The 23,659-nt window shown below is 35.6% G+C and overlaps 1 protein-coding gene across 1 annotated transcript; it reads right to left on the bottom strand.

Moving 5' to 3' along the window:
• Positions 1-1,048: 1,048 nt before the first annotated feature.
• Positions 1,049-19,512, bottom strand: SrpRalpha (signal recognition particle receptor alpha). Its single transcript, XM_045727587.2, is given in 15 exon segments — positions 1,049-5,494; positions 6,144-6,320; positions 6,948-7,082; positions 8,662-8,826; positions 9,462-9,653; positions 9,987-10,153; positions 10,718-10,793; positions 12,433-12,561; positions 13,437-13,592; positions 14,824-14,906; positions 15,247-15,285; positions 16,169-16,355; positions 16,950-17,123; positions 17,125-17,148; positions 19,304-19,512. Coding segments are annotated over 15 exon segments (1,956 nt in total). The 5' UTR covers positions 19,430-19,512; the 3' UTR covers positions 1,049-5,368.
• Positions 19,513-23,659: the final 4,147 nt, after the last annotated feature.

Raw genomic sequence — 23,659 nt, 5'->3', positions numbered from 1 at the left:
AAGCTCTCATTATCACCTTCACTTCCCACTTTTACCATAGATCATATTCATCTGCAAATTTGATGATGTGGTTTGTAATATTCTCATCTGTCATTGATGTATATGACAAAAAGGGCTGCCCCTAATATGGACCCCTGTGGCACCCCACTTAGCACTTTAATCGGTAGATTCATTCCCATTTAGCACAACCCTTTCTTTTCTATGTTTTAACCCTTTTTTATCCACTCCAGTATTCTCCCATTTATTCCATGTGTCTAAGTTCCTTAGCAGTCTCTCATGCGGTACCTTGTCTAAAGCTTAAGCAAAATCCATGTAAGCTACATCTACCAGAAGTCCTTTGTCTGAATAGCCGGTTACCGTTTCCAGAAATGTGAGCAGGTTATCAAGGCAGAATCTATTTTTAACAAACCCATGTTGCTTTGTTTTTACAAGATTGTTCTCCGAGATGTTGTATACATCCTTCCCTTAGGATTCTCCCCCTGAGCTTGCAGATGTGTTATGTCAAGCTGGTGGTTGTTTTGTTAAGGACAGTTGTTATCTAGCTCTGCCTTTTTTTTTAAATTAGGGGTAGCATTTGCATATTTCCAATCCAGGGGGAACTATTCCCTGGATAAGGGTGTAAAACAGGGGTGTAAAATGCATTTAACAAGTAACTTTATTTTAGTACTGTATCAACCACCTCCTTTTTCCCCCATCTTTTTTTTTCAGGCTTACACCTTCCCATGCCATGAACACAAGGTACAGGAGCCCCTGTAATCCAGTGGTCTACATAGTTGGCTCGCAACCAAGGATCTTACATTCAATTCCCAGGCAGGACAGACAAAATTGGAAATATTTCATTACACCCGATGCCATGTTCACCCAGCCATAAATTAGTACCAGAACTAGACAGTTGTTGTGTGTGTAACATCCTGGGGAAAGTCAATTGTTGGCCAAGGCAGCCTCAATAACTACAAACAGGCTTCCTGTCCGTGACAACAGAAGACCATAATACAGAGTATTAAAAACTGTATAGCAGGTTACAGCAGGCGGGATAAAGACAAATGTGTATATATCAAGAGCTTTATATTTGTCGATAATTTCATACAACATAGCTTATGTAAGTAAAAATTACTGTATTCATCCGTTATGCAAATACTAGAGAATGTAATGCACAAATTTAAGTTAACTATCCAAAAATTAAATACAATTACAAAATATACAACAGAAACAATACTATCAGAAAAGGTACAAATCACAATTGCCATCAGATCAAATAATTTCACAAGTAACATACCCAACAATCACAAGTAAATATCACTTAAAAACTTATCAAGGTAATCGAAAATAAATCTACAAGTCCCTTACAATCAATACAATACATAGTTTGTAAATAAAAGAATTATTCAGATATTATTTGTGTAAATAGATGAAATGCTTAGGTCACAGGGATATTTGTGAAGACCAAAAAATGAGAAGAGAGCTCACATTAGTGTATATGATTTCCCCCCCAAAAGTATTTTTGGAAATTGAAGATGAAATGTTTATGCTACGATTATGTTTATCTGCAAGTATATAATAACTTTATAAAGAATGTTTCCTAACATGTGCAAATCTAGAATTTTGTCCTAATTTCACAAACATTTGTCCTCAAAATATGTCTTTTGATGTAAAGTATACATCAGTATAAAGTTTCGGTATAGTTAACAATGTACAGTATTTATATTAAACCATCATAACAAAATACACACACATTACTGTTACCTTAATATAAAGTTCTTTAGCTTTTAACAAACCAGTTTTAAAAAATTAATGTTTACAAAAACCTATCTAATTAGGAAAGAATACTCGGAATTATCTTTTATATAAGAAAGGGGAAAGTTGTAATATTGACGAAACTAATTTAAAAAAACAAGCCATGGGATAATTACAAACTTCAGAGTGCTATATTAAGCAGCACATGCATTTTTGGTCATTCAGTTTTTCTCGCTGTTAATACAGTATTGCTTTACACATTGACTACTTATTAACAAGAGGATTCTTTTGTGTTACCATTCAAAGGTTTGTCAAGCTAAGTTTTTTTCTTTTTACAACACTCCTGCTATTGTAAAACTGTCTCCAAAGATTCCTATTTCTGTAGCTAAATATATTTTGATGTAAACATCAAACACTGATGAAGAATGAAACCAAGCTGTCAACATGTTTATGAATTTCATTTAAAATAAACAAGTTGCATTACTATATTCTAGAGAAAAGGTTCATATCATTTTATGATTGTAAAAAAAGCACAAAACATAATATACATTTCTACTTAATCATTGTTTACAACTGTGTTTCCTTCAGTTGCCGAGATCTAACATTGCACAAAGATGCAAATGAATGCATGAGAATAATATAGTAAATATGTTGCTGTTGCCATATTAAGAAAAAACTAGCTATTAAAAAGTTAATGTCGATGCCAAAGTACACACACACACTTGATCCTACAGGCACAAATAGGTGAGTACACACCAGTACAGATATACTAGTATACAGACTACTAGTACGTCATCACCATCATCATGACACAGCTTGAGAATTCCTGGATTTTTGTGCAGCCCGTCCTCCTAATGTTTCCCACTGTCAAGAAAATGGTCAAATTAGAGTGTCCTCTCCTAACCTAACAGACTAAACCATAGGATCCAAAACAGGACAGTACGTCACTTTTGCAAGCCGTTTCCATTTTCTAGTACGACAATTTTTGGCCCCTTTTGGCATATAGTATGATCGAAAAGCGACATTCTTTGCAAGAGGACAGGTTGCTTTGTGCCATATCTTGGTGATAGTGCTAGGGAGGGCTATGCAAGTGGTGTCCCCGATACCATAAATATACAGATGCTTGATAAAAGGTGGACAGTGATTGTTGTGAAAAAATATGTATAAAATCTGCAAAAAATTCAGCCCAGGGTCTCTGAACCAGAGCCGACGAAATCAAAACAAAGATGGCGGATTGGGCAGGACTACATGAGGCACGATAGTCAGTAGAGACGGCAAAAGAGAGAGAGTTCAAAGGTTTTACTCAAGCAAATACAGGAAGGTGATTTTCTAGGTAGGTTAATGAGGATTGAAAATTTACTAGAGGCTTATAAGAGGAAAATTTCTTAATTTAGAACAAGAAAATGAAGATCTCAAGAGCCAGGTAAAGACTAACAGTTTGCTGTAGCAGGATAAGGAAATTGCCAGCTTGTCTGACAAGGCAAGGAAGCAATAAGGACAAATCAAGGAGAATGAGACAAAACAAGAATGAGACATGGAAATAAAAGGGAAATGAATTTGAAGAAATAAAAAAAATAGAGATATGGACAAGAATTAAGAGAAACTATACAGACCAGCGAGTTGGGCAAGGTTATAAAAGAAAACCCATGGGCAACCCAAATGGGAGAAGCTATTAGAGATAAGATACTGGGGAAAATAGGAGACAGAGACGATTGTCATGCCATTCAAATAGATCTACCGATAAATAAAATAAGTGCTTAGAGCACCATGTGGCTAATGGAATTCAGTGTGAATAAATGTCATTTTGGAACATGGAATTGGAGAAAATAGACATCACCCAAATTGACAAAGAGGAATTCCTGAAACCAGCAGCTTCAAGAACACGAGGACACAGATTCAAGCTAACAATGGTGACAAAAAAACAATATTAGAAAGTTTTCTATTGCAAACAGAGTGGTAGAAGGTTGGAACAAGCAGTGAGGTGGTGAGGGCCAAAACCGTCAGTAATTTCAAAGCGTTATTTGACAGAGTATTGGGAAGATGGGACACAACGAGCGTAGCTCTCTTGTACCTACACTTAAATAATTACACACATTTGGTGTTGCACATCAACAAACTGGAGAAAGTGCAAAGACATGCCACCAAGTGGCTCCCAGAACTGAAGGGCAAGAGCTACGAGGAGAGGTTAGAGGCATTAAATATGCCAAAACTAGAAGATAGAAGAAAGAGGCAATATGATAAATACATACAAAATATTAACAGGAATCAATAAAATTGATATGGGAGAATTCCCGAGACCTGGAACTTCAAGAACAACAAGTCATAGATTTAAACTAACGAAACAAAGCTGCCAGAGAAACATAAGAAAATTCACTTCTGCAAACAGTGGTAGATGGTTGGAACAAGTTAGGTGAGAAGGTGGTGGAGGCCAAACCCGTCAGTAATTTCAAAGCGTTATATGACATAGTACTGTACTGGGAAGACGGGACACCACGAGCATAGCTTTCATCCTGTAGCTACACTTAGGTAATTACACACACACACACACACACACACAACATTCTCTCACTCTCTACCATACAAAGGACGAGTATTCATCCTTCTTTAGGATCTTGCCATTTAACCACTGTAATCTAAACTTCCAAACAAAATACTGTAATACATGCACAGACAACTTCAAGCTAGTAAGCTCAATAACCCTATTCTTAGGGAAAATATGGCAAAATAGGGGCAGTAGGTAAACAGTTATATTATTTATAACTGATGCATTCAATCCTTAGGTCATTAAAATATGAATATTACATCCAATATCCTTAACTGTATGAAATAAAAAAACAAAAGAAAATTTTGGATCAAACTACAAACCATTTCTTTTGATTTGCCTAATCTATTGGTTGTCTGAAAATGGTGCATTTAAATATTTTGCAATTGCTGAAAAAATAATTCTGACTAGGAACATTCAAAGATTATATCTATACTCTGTATATATGCTGCATACAATCTAACTCAAAGTAATACTGGTAACTGCAATGAATTTAAAATGTGATGAACACATTAAGTGGGAATTTATATTTATGATTTGTTTTTGTACTGTATATACCAAGCTCTATTTTTGTTGTTGTGTAGCATGAAGCAAACTTCTCTCTCTCTCTTACTGGTGAAAGTTCGTTCTTTCATAAACTTAACCTACAAACTTTGGAATAGTTTAAGATATGTTTTCTCAAGCTTATATTTTTCAGATTAGTCACTTTTTAATGCCATCATGTATACTACTATGCATGTTCATTGTGGTAATATCTACAGTGTCCACCGAGTTCAGATGCCATCCTCCGTAAGTGTATTTTAATTGCATGCACATAACTGATACAAGTTCAGTTTTAATTATGAGTTAATTCCAGAGTTATTTTACCTGTTGTATGAAAAGCTTTTTTTAATTAAATGTAAACAAACAACACCTTAAAACTAAAGAAATATCTTTCCAATCCTCCAAACCCTATATATATATTACTTATTTTTTTATTAAACTGTAACCAAGAGCTACAGATCACAAATACCTATAATAAATGATGAAGTATTAACAGTAAATCCCCACCCTCTAAATCCCAACCCCTCACAGCCTGCAAATTCTTGAAGCTCACTTCATGAGTGCCTCGACTACTGCTTTAGCATCCAACTTGCGGAGATCTGTGTATGTCTGGCCCGTACCAACGAACACAATTGGTTGTCCAGTGATGTAAGTCATCGAGATGGCAGCTCCAACCTAAAGAAATTATAAAAAATAACCTTACAGTTTCTTAAAACAATGTACAGTACAATATATATTACAACATGCAGGAAGCAAAAACAGTTATTACAACATGTACTTGCAATACTATATTACAGTACACAAGCACCTTTCACCAACTAATTACTAGAGGCATGAACTGTGAATCTTGTATAAATAATATAGTGTGACATGACTAATTCAAATTCTGGGTGCCCCAACAAATCGGGTTTGGACGAGACCTCAAGTTCTCTGAATTTGATGTAAAAGAACAGGGAGGGGAGAAAATCACTGACTGCATAAACCTATTGGATTATAAATATACATATATAATTGTTAAATTAAATTCTAGAATTAAAATTTAATTATTTATAAAAATACTAGTAAAAGATTATTATATCCCAGAAGAAGTGTAGCAATACTGGCTGTACAAATGTTTTTGCCCTTCTAGATATAAATTTAATTCATAGAGATTGCAGTCTACTTTTTCAAGCCACTGATGTTATAAATTACATAAATCTAAAACATTTAATATCTATGGTCCTCTTTATCCCTCTATGTACAAGTCACCTATGCTGAACAATAATTACAACAGTAGAATGTATATTAATATAAAGAACCATGAACACATTAGAACTAGGACCACCTTGTCATCAATGGTATCAAACTTAGTCAGAAGGATGCCGTCGATGATCTGAGGTGACTGGGTGGTAGACTGGTTAGCTAAAGCACGATTGAATTTCACCAGCTGATCCACAGCCTCGTTACCAACAAGAGCTTCGCCAACGAACAGTGTCAGGTCCGGCTCGTTCACCATGATCAGCTAAGTAAAACCATTAAAATATTAATGTCAGTGTAATTATTAATAAAAGGTCAAAAGCTAGACATTTTAATATCAAATGGAATAATAACAAAAATTCAAGTTCTTATAACACAGCAGTATAAGTATCAGTAATCTGAAATAAGTTATGGCAATTTATTCCTAAAACTTACAAAGCCAAGGAAATGAAAGTCTCTTTACCATATAAACAATTTGAATATAAATACAGTAATTAAAAAAAATATTTAAAAATTCTAAAGTTAATATATTTATACATAAGAAAAAATATTCCATATTCCATGCCATAACATATGGAAACAAATGGTCATTACTTTCTAAATTTGTTTCTTAGCTTCATTTTTTCAGACTCTATAAAGTGGATAGTACAAAGTTCTACTATTTAATTGCTTAGAATGGCAATCTTTGTACTATGGTGCACATAGTTACAAAAACTATTATGTAAACAGGAGAATGGGTTGCTACATCCACACAGATTTATTATATCCTTATTTGCATCATACATGTAGAAACAAGACAGTAATTGTTTAAATTGTCATATGACGATAATGGCGTTATCTGATGAATCAACACATGACGATTTAAGACATTAACCTAAGGGTTAAAGCTCACCTTGGCAAGTGCCCTCATGAGTGGTTCGTTATCTTGCATACGCCCAGCAGTGTCAATAAGTACGACATCAAAATGATTCTTGCGCGAATATTCAATGGCATGTCGAGCAATTTCAGCAGCATCTTTACCATAACCCTGAGAAAAATATCCAGATAAAACAGCTTACAAAATTACAGTCAAGGTACAAAAAACACTCAAACATTAATGTAAAACTGGAAACAAGAGTACTGATTAATATGACTTAGAAGTACAGTACAGTTTTCATTTGGAGAACCATAATGATTATGTTATGTACAGTACATTATTATTCATATTAGAATGACAAATTTATGAAATAAAATACACAGTATCCACTATAGGTGAACAAACACCAATGGCAAAACTGGGAAATGGGGACAAGATGGCATTGATAAAGGGGAAAATCGTCTAAACTATAATTAACAAAATGATATATATAATTGATGACCAGACCACACACTAGAAGGTGAAGGGACGATGACGTTTCGGTCCGTCCTGGACCATTCTCAATCGACTTGAGAATGGTCCAGGACGGACCGAAACGTCGTCATCCCTTCACCTTCTAGTGTGTGGTCTGGTCATCATACTTTAGCCACGTCATTGCGACTCATCACCTGCATATATATAATTACTGTACTATGATACATTAATGGCAGTAATCCCATCTGCCAAAGAGCTTCTCGGGTCATTTTGTTATCCTGTTACATTATCGTTAACCCCATTTCCCACTTTCCTGAAGCAAGGAAGAATCTGCATGATATTGAACAAAACAAAATGTATTTTGTCATAGATAAAACAGTTTATATTTTTTATCACTATAAAAAGTAAATGAAAATGTTAAACAAACAAAAATAAGATAATTCTAAGAAGAAAGTGCAAACCCAGTATGACTATACATCACTTGGTAGGGACAAGGATCTAGGATAAGACAGAGGGAAGGAACAGTGCCCAACCACTTGGACCCTGCAAGATGCAACACCTCTACTGTACCAGCAAGTCCAAGTAGTTAGTTGAATTAAACAAAATAAAGCAAAACAATAGCAGTAAAAAAAAATGGGTAACCTCAATAAGCACATGGAAACAAAAAAATGATCAAAATATCCAGAGATCCTTTACTTATTCTTTGTATACCAGTTACATTTCACCCGTATAGTATAAATTAACATGAAAGATGAATGTATCATTATTTACTATCATTGGTCTGCGGGTTTATATGAACGAGTGTCATGTAACATGCCCTTTAAACACCTACGTTATGCTAAATAATACTTTCCTATGGATCTGGCTTAAATTAGTACAGAACCACCAATGAACTATTAGTTCATACATACTACTATACAGGGTTGAAATGGCAATTTTTTTATTCAAAATTGTTAACAACTTTAAGTGCTTACTGCAATGTAAACCTTTATGAACAAATTGACGCAGATTCAAGCTAAAGAAACAAAGATGCCGAAAAAATATTAGAACCTTTTCTGATGCAAATAGTGGTTGACAGTTTGAACAAGCCAAGTGAGAAGGTGGAGGCAAAAACCGTCAGTAGTTTCAAAGAGTTATACGACAGAATACTGGGAAGAACGGACACAACGAGCATAGCTCTCATCCTGTAAATACACTTGGGTAATTACCTAGCAACTATGATGAACAATAATCAATGCCATGACCATTCTTTTATATGAGAGGTTAGATGCCTTACCTGTTCAAATAATTCTACCATGGTATTTCCACCATGTTTTTCTGGTGGATGGAGAGCATTCAGATGGTGCATGTGGGTGCGAAGCTGCTCTACAGCTCCAGCTCGGAAAGTATCACAAGCAGCTATCAGCACACGGAAGTTGTTTTCAATGAGCCAAAACGTGATCTGTGAAATAATAGTTTCCCAAAACATATTTACAACCCTTCATATTCGAAACTAATGGTTAAAAAACTATTCATTTTCATTACCAGCTTTTACAGATACACCTCAGTTACCCCTTCAAATCTTACCTAAGGCCGTACCATAACACTTCACGAATCTTAAAATGTTGAACCATTCAAGATAGTTGAACAGGGAACAGTGCTGTGAGTGGCATATAAAAACACGCTGTGACAAGACTGTATTGAAGAAGCCCATACAAGCAAACTCTCCAATAAATTTGGCTCTCAGTTTATATCTTTCTATAATTACTCCCTTTTTTGTCCCCTTCATCTTTTAATCTTTTGTACATCATTTTCCCTAATATCTATTACTTCCTTCAGTTCAAACATCATACTGTATATAATTAAGTATTTATTGTTTTGAGTCACCAAGTGGTAATTGCACTGTCTCTAAAAGGAATCCACATTATGTTATTAAATAGAAACCATTACAGTATGAGTAACTGCAACTTATATGTATACCACAGGGTATACAGGCACAAAATGAGTGAAAGCAGTGCCCAAATTGCCTCACCCTCCCAAGGGTTCAACAAATTAACAACAGTTACATACAAAAATACAGGTAATAATATACAATACCTTGGCAAGATTAGTCGACTTCCCAACACCATTTACACCACAAAATGCTACTGTATATGGACGGCCAGATGTTTTGGCTTCCACTACATCACGAAGAATGTCCAGACGACGTTTAGGTGTCAGCAGTTGGACCAGAGCCTCCGTCAGAGTGGCACGCACGGTGCTTGCCACACCGTCAAACGTTCCAAGAACCTGAACACGAGTGTAGAGGTAACTGGTAAACAAATTTGCCAGACAAAATAATATTAAAATTCACTAGGGAACTTATTTTTATTGTTATATAGCTGGTTATTATTTTCACTAAAATTCTGCCCATGGAGGTTTCACAACTGAACCTGCGTATTGTGAAAACAACAGTATATATTGATACAATGAAGAGACCATCTTTAATCTTGTGTGTATCATTTTAATTTTTCTCTGCTCTCTAACAAGACATGCCATTTTATATCAAAGTAAAAATGCAATCACAGTATTAAACAATTATATAAAATAATAATTCACCAAAGACATTTAAGAATAACTCACTTTGCCCTCAAGTTTCTTCCCAATAGATTGGCACAATTTGTTGGCAATTTCAGAAGCAACATTCTTGCCAATAAGGTGATCCTTAAGCTTTTCAAGGACAGGTTCCACATCAGCTTCAGTCAGGGTCTTCCTTCCCACTAACCCACGGAACATAGAAAACATTCCACCTGTGGATGAACATTTATCTTTATTGATAATGAAGTACTATATTAACCAATATACCTTTGTCTCATGTGTCACTATAGCATAGTTCATTTCAAATAGTCCATAGTTCATATTCTAATGCTATATTTTGACTTTATCTTATCCTTGTGAAACCACATTTAGAATATGTGGTCTAGTTTTGGATGCCGTACTAGTGTAATGTAAATTGTAAATTCTCTTGAGTAATGTATACAGAGGTGGATGACTAAGTTAATCCTGAGCAACAGAAACCTCCCTTATGTAAAAATAAAAGAATTTACATTCCACAGAAATATCCAGCAATAATAAAGATGATTTAAGTGTAGAAATGTATGAAAGAATTTAACATACAGTACCAAGTTAGAATACTAAACAGGTGATTCAAACTGGGTATGTTATAATGTAGAAATTAAATGGGTTAATATTTATTTATGAATAAGGTAAAAAAAAAAAAAAAAAAAAAATCTCATGCCAGATTTTCCAGAACAAACAAGTCAATGAGGTCTGCTATTGTACAACCTACAAAATGATATTCAGTAAACACTTACCAGATGATTTCTTATCTGCACTATCCTTCTCTGCAGAAATTTCCATGCCTCTGATATTTCCAGAAAATTTTCCAATCTGCAAAAATTTACAACATTTAAAAATAATAATGTTTGTGGAAATGGGAATTGAATGTGAACCGCACGTAAGATATGGCAAGACCAAAAGCTAGATGGCAGCAGTTTGTGAAGAGTATATATTTTATTTAAAAATAACAATTGACAATGATCCCTTTACATCTCTTGTTATGAGCAAATAATAGTTGGGAACTACTGAAGATTTACTAAATCTTCTCTATGATTTCCATCTTCTATGAACCAGCAATGTATCCAGCCAGCAATCTAACCAGCTCCTCTATCTTCTCTATGAACCAACAATCTAACCAGCTCCTCTATCTTCTCTATGAACCAACAATCTAACCAGCTCCTCTATCTTCTCTATGAACCAACAATCTAACCAGCTCCTCTATCTTCTCTATGAACCAACAATCTAACCAGCTCCTCTATCTTCTCTATGAACCAACAATCTAACCAGCTCCTCTATCTTCTCTATGAACCAACAATCTAACCAGCTCCTCTATCTTCTCTATGAACCAACAATCTAACCAGCTCCTCTATCTTCTCTATGAACCAACAATCTAACCAGCTCCTCTATCTTCTCTATGAACCAACAATCTAACCAGCTCCTCTATCTTCTCTATGAACCAACAATCTAACCAGCTCCTCTATCTTCTCTATGAACCAACAATCTAACCAGCTCCTCTATCTTCTCTATGAACCAACAATCTAACCAGCTCCTCTATCTTCTCTATGAACCAACAATCTAACCAGCTCCTCTATCTTCTCTATAAACCAGCAATCTCTGTTGCTGATTCTCTATGATTCTATATTATGTACAGGATATTTATACTATTTTAAAAAGTACAAGATATGTCCAGGAATAATGTATTTAGCCTTTTCCTACACTGCACTCCCTATGCCCTAGAGGCTGATCCCTCCCCACCCTGCAAATGTGGTAAATGGAGCAATAATGCCAAATTATATTTTTAATACTGTATACACAAAAAATTTTTTCCTTCATACAGCACTTTAATTTCTTGCCTTTATTAATTTACAATATTAAATTAAATATCAAAACCATTTATTAAAATCAGAGTTTGTCATAACTTTGTAGAGAAATAATAATTCAATGATTGTTACCTGCATGCAATCCCTGTACAGTATTTCAAGAAATAAAAAGGTAACTTATAGAAGCAAAATGGAAAAAATAAATTTTCACAGACAGATGACGAAAATACCATGGCACATACCACAATGTAGCAAAACATCTAACCATGTTTCTCTCACAGTGAAACTACTTAATCTTGTTTTACAGATTAAATGAAGGGTTCTAAAGCAATGTTTTCTTTCATTCTGAAGATAATATTCAGATTAGTTGGCAACCAAATATTCTAAAATAAAGCCATGTAATGTATTAAACATAACCAACTCATAAAAATGCAGTTGCTAACCAAGAAAAAACAAGCTGATAACATCTAATGATAAATACAATACTCTATTGAATCTTATTAATAACTTTTACCAATGTATATGACAATGCTACCAATGTACAAAACAGCCTATTACACTGAATTTATGCTATTCTTTCAATTTTGGTCTTTCAATTTTTTAAGTCTACAGCAACATTTCACCGGGTATGCTGGGGGATAACACATTACCTGCGACTGATCTGGTAGAAAATCTGGTCGAAGGGAAGATTTAACCGAATCACCACCACCAGTCTTTGATGAATAGTCGAGGCTCTTTGAATCACGCCCGTCTAAGTCCCATATAGTTGCTTCTTTTCCCTGCAATGACAGTTAACTGCATGGAAGAATAACAAGGAAATGGAAATAACAGCATTAAAGATTACCAATAAAAAAACAATTACAGAAGTCATAAATCTTACAACTTTGGGAGGAAAATAGCTGATAAATTGTTGGGCCAAAATTAAGAAAATGTTAAAAAAAAATTAAGAAATATTCTAGATAAGATAGTGAAAACAGAGACAAACACACCAACACCTTAAAAGGGTTATTACACAAATAGCAGGAAAATTATAAATAAAATATACAAGTTGAGTAAACAGGGAACTTTAAGCAGGATACTAACTTAGATACAAATTGTTTCACACTTTTAGAAAGACCAGATGGGGGGAGGGAAACGGCAATTTACATAAGATTTCAAATATAATCAACAAAAAAAAGACCTTGATAAACAAGCAATTCAGATATAATTAAAACAGTAATTATACTAATAATTACATTATATTATAATTACAGTATTACAAATTATTATAATTAAATTATAAATTATAATAATATAGTACAGGCCACTACAACTCAATAGAATGAAAGTAAAGTATAAATGGGCATAAATATTTAGGACATCTCGGTTTAATAATATTTACATTTTAGGTTACTAAGTAGAATTAAATAGAGCAGAAAAAAAAAGTGAATGCAGAGGGTTTAGAATTTTTCTAAAATGATGGTCAACTACTTTCTTAAACAATAAATTACCGAGCACTTATAATGGTTGATGCAACATTAGTGCGGCTAGCTACAGGGAACTACGGCTTGGCCCGTCCACAACTTGATTGAGATGAAAGAGCGTAGCAGAGACGTTACAAGAGGAGAAATAGAAAGGTTAGGAAAACTGGAATATACCATAATTGATCTCATACCTTCTTGCCACCTTTGGGCTTGGGACTTTTTGTCTTATCCAGCTTGGAGGCCTTAGGAGTGCCTCGTTTGTTGAACAATTTCTCACGGTTTCGCCTTATTATCTCTTCTTCATCCAGTTTATTTGAATTCTCTTCTGTAGCATCATTGTTGGCAATCTTTGAATACAAAATTAAACCCATTAATATGGCAACTGTCCTTCTTTCCCAAACATTGACAAGCCATTCTTAAATACAAACAATTGTTTAAATTGAAAAACAAAATTCATAGAGGTACCTTGTAAAATTACAAATTTTATTTTGAATATAACTGAACACACACATCAAATATACTGATATTAACAGTTATTAAATGCCCCCAAAACAACACAAATGTGTTATTGTCCATGGTACAGTATTATTGTTTCCTCATTGCCTATGCCTCCAAAGTACAGAAAAATGGCTATTATGCCCCCCAAAAAACTTTACTTTGACCTTTGCCTTAGTCAGCTTAGAGAAGACATCTTGACAGTTACTTGAAGAGTGCCGACAATTTGTCAAAGCTCTAGACAAGGAGTTGGTAGCCATCAACACATTCCTCGGCTGTGGATGTCAAATGTCGAAGTAAAGTTTAAGGGGAATAATAACCATTGTCTATACTCTGAAAGCATACTTAATTACAAAGTAACAATTATTACCCAGGGACAAAAAAATTCACAAAGCAAAGAAATTTTGTTGGGTATGTACGACGAGAAAAATTTAGTTTTTCACACATGGCCTATTTTTGTAATTATGAGCACTACCACCACTATGCACAATGACATGTGACTAAAATGTCTTAAATGTGCTAACTTTTGTTATAAAGCAACATAAAAAACATGTGAACAATCAGGATATTACTAGTGTTGAGAATCAAGACTAAAAGAAAATCAAAATCTAACATTTTTACCAACTTCTGCCTGTTGAACTATGAAAAAAAATCCTAAGCAAAGTTATCAATTAAAATAATTTTGTTATACAAAAGCACAAAAGAGGAACTTTGAGCAGTTCTACTAAATAACCCCAATTGTCAACAAAAATGATTCCTGAAGGAAGGTACTGTATATCAGTAAAGAGTATTCAGCTTATTAAAATAATTATTCAATATATCTTCTCTTTTCTCATTTTAAACAATTACTGTACTGTATATGGTTATCTTGAGGTTATCTCGAGATGATTTCAGGGCTGTAGTGTCCCCGCGGCCCAGTCCTCGACCAGGCCTCCACCCCCCAGGAAGCAGCTCGTGACAGCTGACTAACACCCAGGTACCAATTTTACTGCTAGGTAACAGGGGCATAGGGTGAAAGAAACTCTGCCCATTGCCCTTTGTAGCATATTTGAGCTTGAAAGCAATCTACTGCAGCTTACATACCTCCTCTACATCATCAGAAATGGTAACATTATTAATGTCTTCCTCCTCCTCATCCTCTTCCTCTTCTACTTGACTTCCTTTACCTGCAAAAGCACACAAACATTAAAATATAAACTAAATACAACACAACCCTGATCATGCTAAACATTTATTATAGATATTTGTGTGATAACATATCTTCAATTAAATAATGTCAAATCTCTTTCATATACTGTATTGTTCTTTTCCATTTTAAAAACGGTAATCCTGTTTAGGGCAATAAGTATATTTTTCTATCATATTTTATGCTTAAACAACAAAATAGAATTTTATTTACATACAATGACCATGAAGCAAATTTAGCTCAAATAAAACACTGAAATTATAAAACGTAGGAATAAAATTGAACACCAAAGGGGAAGGAAAGGAAATTGATTTACTTACTATTATTATTGCATTCATTGTCTCTCTTCTTCCCTTTACCTGAAATAAAGAAGTAGGTCAGCAGCCCATCACCAGATTATAAGCACATTATGCCTGCTTAGGCCTCCACAGAACCCATAACAGTAATATTATAATTAGAGCAGCCCCGCTCCTGTGCCAGGCAAGTCCACTACGGGATCACCATAGCCTGTACTACTTTTGGAACTTTTGTTCCAAGTAGCTGAATCTAAAACAACAACCACCACCACCTTAACAGTTAAACTATACAGGTTATGACCTCCCTTAAAACAATACCATCCATCAAAGAAAATTAATTAATCCTTTTACAGCCATATGTTGCCTAGTGGTAGACACTGGATATTAGACACTAAATAGGACATCATGATGAAGCTTTATAAATTAATATCAATAAATATTGGTATTAGCCCAATCTCCTCCAAAATCACTAGTATCTAATGTCTGCATAATGAAGGTGCATAGCTGTCTAGCCACTACTTAATTTATTAACTTTACAGATATAGGTATTAATAAGACAAGGAGCAGATGTGTCATCATACAAGGGATGATAAATGGTTTACTGTATACCGAGACTTCAATAATGGGGGTCAGTATTAATATCTGAACAGTAAATTATAGTTATTTAGATGCTACTGTCTAATGTGCATCTGTTAGATATGAACTTTTAAAAGAAAACTTTTTATGAAATTTATTTAACGAGATCCTGTATAAAAGGATTTATGTGCACGTTAAATGTTCAAATCAAGCACATTATTACACATACAGTATAGCATACTAATTCACAAACTGTTCAGGAAAATACTGTATACCCATGTCTTGATAAATGAGAATACTGTATGTAGTCTTTGCCCTTTCACCACACACACAAAATAGTTAGTTTATTACTCTCTCTCTCTCTCCTTACCCTCTTTCTTTTTTATGGCTTTTTTGGGTTGCTCCCCTCCTCGCTGTTTAATCATAGAGTTTACCGTCTTCATAGACTTGCTTGACTCTTGGAAGGTTCGGGGCTTCTTTGGTTCTTCTTTCACCATCTTTGACTCCAGCTCAGCGATTCGAAGAATTTGCTCATAGTCTCTCACAAAGTCAAAACTCTGAAGAATAAAAATGAAAAAGACATTAGAAAGCAAGAAGTTAAGCAACATTTACAAGTGCACAAAATAAAGAAAAAATTTCAATGGCCTTTTACTGCAAAACATTCTTGAACACTCTGGGACCCTGGGGTAATCCATGTTTCTGTCTCAAGTCCCTAGATTAAGTTTTAAAAAAATATACTCCAAAAAAATATTTTTTTGTAAAAGCTTTTTTCTATAGCATCGACTAACTGCATCCTGAATGCTCCCCATAAAGGGGGTGGCCACAGCATTTTTTAAATTAATATACTTTATCCATTAGTTTTCTAACCAGCAATTAAATTGCCAAGTTGTCATAACTATGTTAAGTATTGGTGTAAGGCGATAGATTTAACGTTAAATGTAAAGTACGTCAGATGGTGTGGCAGGAAATTGCAGTGCCCAATGATTGGACAAAGATCATTGTAGTACCTATATATAAGGTAGTGTAGTAGAGAAGATTGAGAATTATAGGGGAATTAGTTTACTTGGTATCTGAAGAAATTAATAACTTGGCAGATATTAATAAAACTTAATATTACTATTAATACTATTAAGAAATTAATAGTACTGTACCTTGTAATAGAGGCCCTGTCGGAGTTGATCTTTGTATCGCTCACGAAATTCTCGCTGAATGTCAGAGAGGAATTTGTCGACATACGACAACTGTAATATATTTTGATAAACAGCCACGAACAACAATTCAAACTCATTGTCTAATTGATGTTTGAGTGCTAAGTTCCCATGCACAGTATAATCCAGTACCTCCTCGTTCCTGAAAAATATTTGTTATGCATCATACAGCTTTGGATACTCAAAATCATATACAGTACAATACAGTACTGTCTTATACAATACATTAATTTCATATAGGAAAGATATTTTATATTCACTTGTCTTACCATAGCTTTAATAGTAAGGAAGCGGCTCTTAAATTTCTATAAACATTTTTTTCTTTGTCATTCTTAGAGTAAAGTTCCCCAAGTCTTTGGATAATGGCACCTAATAAAAAACTAGGCACTTGCACAGTGCATAAAGTAGAATAAAATCACAAAAATGCCTACATTTAAAATTACAAAATATCATTGAAATCACAAAAGTATCTAGCAGAAATCTCTTATAACAGTTATTCTAACATTTATTTTCCCACAATTCAATGATGGGTCTTAAGAAAATCTGCAGAAAGTAATATTTTTTATGACCAAAGTTTAGGAGTTATAATTATCTTAATTTGTTCTCTAATTTTCTGACAGCTTTTGGGTTCTTAAACTGTAGGATGCCACAGGAGTAGATGCCTAAGAAGGCGCATTATGGCCAATAAATAATATCTCTAGACTGGCATTGAACTCGGCCCCGTTTCTGGCCTTAAGACATTAAAACCAAGTTCCATCTCCAAATCAATAGAAAATGAAACTAGCATATGACAAGACATTATGCTATCCAACATATTGATATCACACCTTGACAAACAGCAGTTCCCAAGAAATGTGTTGCCAAAAATTGGGATACATAGCACCTGTTTCCGAAATCCCTAGTTGATAAGTGTCTGGAAATACACAGGGAATCGAACATTCCAGTACCAGGTCCCTATTTTGAACTAGAAGAGTTCGCCAATAGTAATGGAAATGTAGAGGAATATAAAATATATTATCTCCACAAATTTTCATATATATATAGTATTCATTGCAGTGTCATTTAAGAGGTCTCCTCATTCGATTCATGTAAGATGCTTTGCAATAAACTTAATATAAATATTCTTAATCCACCAATAGTGGCCAGAGACCAGCAACTCTGGTGGGAGATACATAACCACAACTCCCAGTCCCTTCAATCCTGCAGTGATGGCTGACTGGCAACCCATCTATTAATATTCAAACACCGCCCTGCATATTACAAATAATTATTACGTTTATACAACTAGGTATTAAAATTTTTACAATAAAAAATGAGGTAAATTAATGGTTTCCTTATGATCATCATAATTTCCAAATCCTTAAGTCCAGTATATGGTAGTTTGTTACTTATGCCTGTGAAACAATACCTCATCACTTTTTTTATATAGTGTACATCATTTACACTGATTTTAACTATTATTTTTTTTTTCCATTTTGAAAATTGAAAAAGATAAAACCTAAAGAAAAAGTAATTATTAGGAGAAAACTAATCCATTATGACTATAGCACTTGGAAAAGAAATTTGGATAAGGATTTTGGATCGGACAGAAAGGAAGGAAGGAATGGTTCCCCAACTACTTGGAGAATCAGGGATTGAATGCTGACCTGCAGGAAGCGAGACCATTGCTGCACCAACCAGTCCAAGTTGCTGGGCAACATTCCTTCTTTCTGACCTATCCTAAATCCTTATCCTAACGTTTCCCTTCCAAGTGCTATATAGTCATAATGTCTTAGCACTTTCTCCTCATAATTACTTTACCTTTGGTGTTCTACCTTTTGATTCCCCGGGCATAGTGTTTGATTCCCCCACGAGAGCCACTAACAATAGTGGCCTCGATGATAGCAAGCTGGTGGCTTGTCAAAGGTTCCCTCATTTCTCCCGACTTTCGGGCTTTCTTGCCCGAAACGCTATGTGTATTAGTGCCTTTAGATATTGTATGTACTAGTTCTATCTATAAATCCAACATTATGTTCGTAAATCATCTATGTATGTACTTTTACCCGAATAAAATCTGAATTTCGAGTATGAATTTTACTAATATTTTTTTTAAGCTGGATTTTAAAGCTCAGAGTTTTGGCATTTATAGCTTCGGCGGGTACCTATGCAAGACAATATTCATAGAAAATATTCTAAATCTCTTGCTCTGTGCACAGATTATATATTATTTTTATAATTAGAAGTTATGATCTAACTCAACTTCCATATGGCAAAATATTGGAGGTGAAGGACCGAGAGTGAGACTCGCCAGGCATTACCTGCAGCACCACATTCCTGATGAGGGCGTTGATGGCGTCAATAGAAGTCTTGAGCTGCTGGGCCACATCTTGGAAGTACCACAGCACCAGCCCACCTTTGGTTATTACAGCGAAGAAGTCGAGCATTATAGGAGCGAGGCAACTGCGTCAGCTGGAGCATTTGTTGTGGTGTTGACACTGTCAGCTGTAGACCCTCGACTTCCAGATGACTCTCAACCTGTCAGGATTATTTTATTCTCTTTAACACCATGAGATGTATGTACATTAAGTAATTTCGTATTATATAATATTTATATATTATTTATATATATATTCTCAGGTCTACTCATTGTGAATTATTAATATAATAATTTACAAAGGGTAACAAGTTATCATATGTTTGTGAAGTTCGTAGGTAATATACTCAAATTTATATAAAATTGATATTCCGATAATTAACTATAACAAATATAAGTAGTACTTATTTATATGCCCACATTCAAATAAAAGTCGAAGTTTAATTAAAGCCGGGTCAGGGGATACATATGTAAAACTAGTTGCCACTTCCTCAGCCTTTCAACCTAACCAATACGAAGCCAAGCAATCCATCTAACTTATTGGGTCCGACGCATACCGGCCTAGACAGAGCTGGTGTGACGGACATCACTAGACTAGACATAACATTTTTCGACTCACTTCACTTAATCAGACGGGTCCAATCTCTTCGATTTTTGTTTAACCGGGATACATCCGATCCTAGGATAGTCGTCATCCTTATAACATTTTGTTAATAAACTATCCTCAGTTAGGGATGAAGTATTGGTCAAGAACTAGCTTAAGTTTACCCAATAATCTCATGTTTTTTTCTTTAATTCCATGTATGTAATGCCTCAGGGCTAACAACACCAGTCATGATCTACGGGCTGGTCCCATTGAAACCTTTAAAATACTGAACAATTTGAAGAATATTGATCCAGAGCACTTCTTTAAAAAATCAGATATAACACAAACAGGGAGCAACGGTTTCCAGCTCAATACGCTGCAAAGTAGGACGAAAAATAGGATCCATATTGGTCCTCCCCTGGAACAAGCATCGTGAATCTGACCAGGGCTTTGTTCCAGGGAAGGAACAAAGCCTCTGCTGGATGCTTGTTCAATATCATTAATTGTGTACCTTGACTTTATCAAAACTTTTGATAGAGTACCACGTGAAAGACTGATTAATAAAATAGAGTCTCATGGTATTGGGGGTGCTATATTAAGTTTGATTAGGATATGGCTATACCAAAGGAAACAGAGTTAGTATAAATGGGGTTAAGCCAGAGTGGGAAAATGTTGTTAGTGGAGTGCCTCAAGGCTCTGTCCCAGCCACTTCGGGTGGACGGTGGCGCGACGGTAGAGCTCTGGGAGCCGGTCGGCCGAGCAGACAGCACGCTGGACTTGTGATCCTGTGGTCTCGGGTTCGATCCCAGGCGCCGGCGAGAAACAATGGGCAGAGTTTCTTTCACCATATGCCCCTGTTACCTAGCAGTAAAATAGGTACCTGGGTGTTAGTCAGCTGTCACGGACTGCTTCCTGGGGGTGGAGGCCTGGTCGAGGACCGGGCCGCGGGAACACTAAAGCCCTGAAATGATCTCAAGATAACCGTCCAAGTGAACTGGACACGTTCAAGTGAATTTATATCCATTCTATAGTACGGCGACCAAAACTGAACTGCATTATCTAAATGGGGAGCAAGATATAGCTTAAGAACCACACCAGGTGTCTTGTTACTAACGCTTCGATTAATAAATCCCGGTGTCCTATTTGCCTTATTACGAACATTCATGCATTGATCCTTTGGTTTTAAATTCTTACTCATCATAACTCCCAGATTCCAGTCACAATCCGACTTCGCAATCTCAACACCTGCATCCAGCTCGTATCTTGTAACTCTATCATCATTATCTAGCCTCAAAACTTTACATTTATCAGCATTAAACTGCATCTGCCAATCTTTTGACCACTTCAAAACCCTATTTAGATCAACTTGAAGTGGTAGCGAGTCTTTTTCCGTGTTAATTTCCCTACCGATTTTTGTGTCATCGGCAAATTTGCAAATGTTGCTACTCAAACCTGAATCTAAATCATTTATATATATTATAAACAACAGAGGTCCCAGGACAGTGCCTTGAGGCACTCCACTTACAACATTATCCTACTCTGACTTAACCCCATTTTTACTAACTCTTTTTCCTTTGGAATAGCCATGCCCTAATCCAACTTAATATAGCACCCCAATACCATGAGCCTCTATCTTTTTAATCAGTCTTTCATGTGGCACTGTATCTAAAGCTTTGCTAAAGTCAAGGTACACAATATCACAATCCTTACCACCATCAACTGCCTCAACTATGCTGGAATAACAAGATAGCAAATTTGTAAACATGAACGGCCATTAGTAAAACCATGTTGCGACTCGTTTATTAATTTGTTTTTAAAAATAAAGACGAATTTTATTTGCAATTATCGATTCATAGGTTATGGGGTATTAAAAGTATCAACACAAGACATACCACGAAACAATGGGTATAAATTGGATAAGTTTAGATTTAGGAAAGACTTGATAAATACTGATTCGGTAACAGGGTTGTTTCGTGGAACCAATTACCACAACGTGGAGGAGGTGGGGGTCCCTCGATTGTTTCAAGCGTGGGTTGGACATGTATACGAGTGGGATTGGGTGTTATAAATAGAAACCGCCTCGTATGAGCCAATAGGCCTTCTGCAGTTACCTTTGTTCTTATGTTATGATTCCATATACCCGCCAAACCTCCATCCGGTTAATAAATGAAAAAATGGTTTACACACGACTCAACTGTTGACGTTCAAACACTTCCGGAACCAGTGCTTCACTGACGAATTTTGTTCGAACCACAACGCTATAAATGCGTCACCCACGTACTACAAATACATATTAGCTAGTTTCCCTACAAAACGCATAAATCTACATACTACAAATACAAATAATCACCAACAGAACCTAAAAACCTAACCTAACCTATGCACTATTCAGATTAGAGAACATTCCCGTTTTGAATGAACAGCACGTTAAAATTTATGAATGCGTCTGTGGGGTCGACCGCTTGATGGAATGGACCGAGTAGAGGACGGGTTGGGCACATTTCCTTTCACGTAACGCCTGTAATAAATTGCTTCTCTTTAGTCCTGCTGAGTAGGGTCTCATTTGTCTTTGTACTCACTGAATTTGTGCGCCCCTTGAGGGACCTAGAACTAGCCTAAGCTACTCTATCCCTTTGAGATGTATTTCTCATCTCAAACATACTTGAAGCCTCTGTTTACGTAGTAGTGAGTAGGTACCCAGAAGTTAGTCAGCTCGTTGTGGGGTTGTATCCTGGGCGGGGTCAGTAATTCCACCTTTGGGGGAAGGGGGGTTGCCACGATAAAAGCCAAAATGTGTATGAACACTGGTTTCCTGTTCTCCCACAATGAATTATATACAAAAAATCTGAAGTGGCTCCAGAAACACTACATATTTTCAAGGTTTTGCATTCTTTCTCTACCTTTTTCTGCCTAGCATTCACTTCCTAGTTTTTCTTCAGATGTCTCTAGGGACGCTGGTATTACCTCTTTCCTAATTACAGTAATACAGTTCCTCCCGCCTTTGGGGCAACGCTCGGGGAGAGGATGTCGCAGTGGTTTCTTGTGTCGGGTAGAGCGAGCCGATAGGAGTGGGTTCAGTCCCTCAATTAGTTTCTGCAAGTGCCGCCGCCGCCGTCGTCGTCTGCTAGAACCACTTGCCTAACATTAACTCCCACCTCGCTACATCTTGTGCCTTATTTGCTCCATTACTTGAGATGTGCAGGTTTCAAACATTTAAAAATCGGTACACGTTTTGGTATACTGTACATGCTTTAGTGGCAAGGGATTTTTTTTATATGGTGTAAATGGCTTAGGGATTGTGTACATGTATCTGTACAAATAACATTTCAAGCAATATAGCAAGATTTAATTCATAGGACTGCAAAGTTGCTGTAAACTTTGTATTGGCAAAAAGACAAGTACACGGATAGCACTATTTCAAATCTTTAACCCTTTCATAAATTTCCAAAGCTCTTTTTGAGCAAGCAATCAAAGTTAAGTAACTATCAGGTAGTGAAAAAACGTGGGGGGAGGAGGGGATGGAGACCAATCAGGAGTCATAACTGCACTAACACTTCAAAGGGTCAGGATATGGGATGAGACGGGTGAAAAGATATTGTCCAACCACTTGTGCTTTATTCTTTTAGCACAGCCCTAAATTTATGCAGTTTTTGCATTACGGTAGACAATTTAAACCATTAACATTATCGAGAATTTAATACTTAAATTAGGCTC

The sequence above is a fragment of the Procambarus clarkii genome, chromosome 80 (genome assembly GCF_040958095.1).
Source record: "Procambarus clarkii isolate CNS0578487 chromosome 80, FALCON_Pclarkii_2.0, whole genome shotgun sequence".
Classification (NCBI taxonomy): domain Eukaryota; kingdom Metazoa; phylum Arthropoda; class Malacostraca; order Decapoda; family Cambaridae; genus Procambarus; species Procambarus clarkii.
This window is presented reverse-complemented; position numbering and strand designations above follow the sequence as displayed.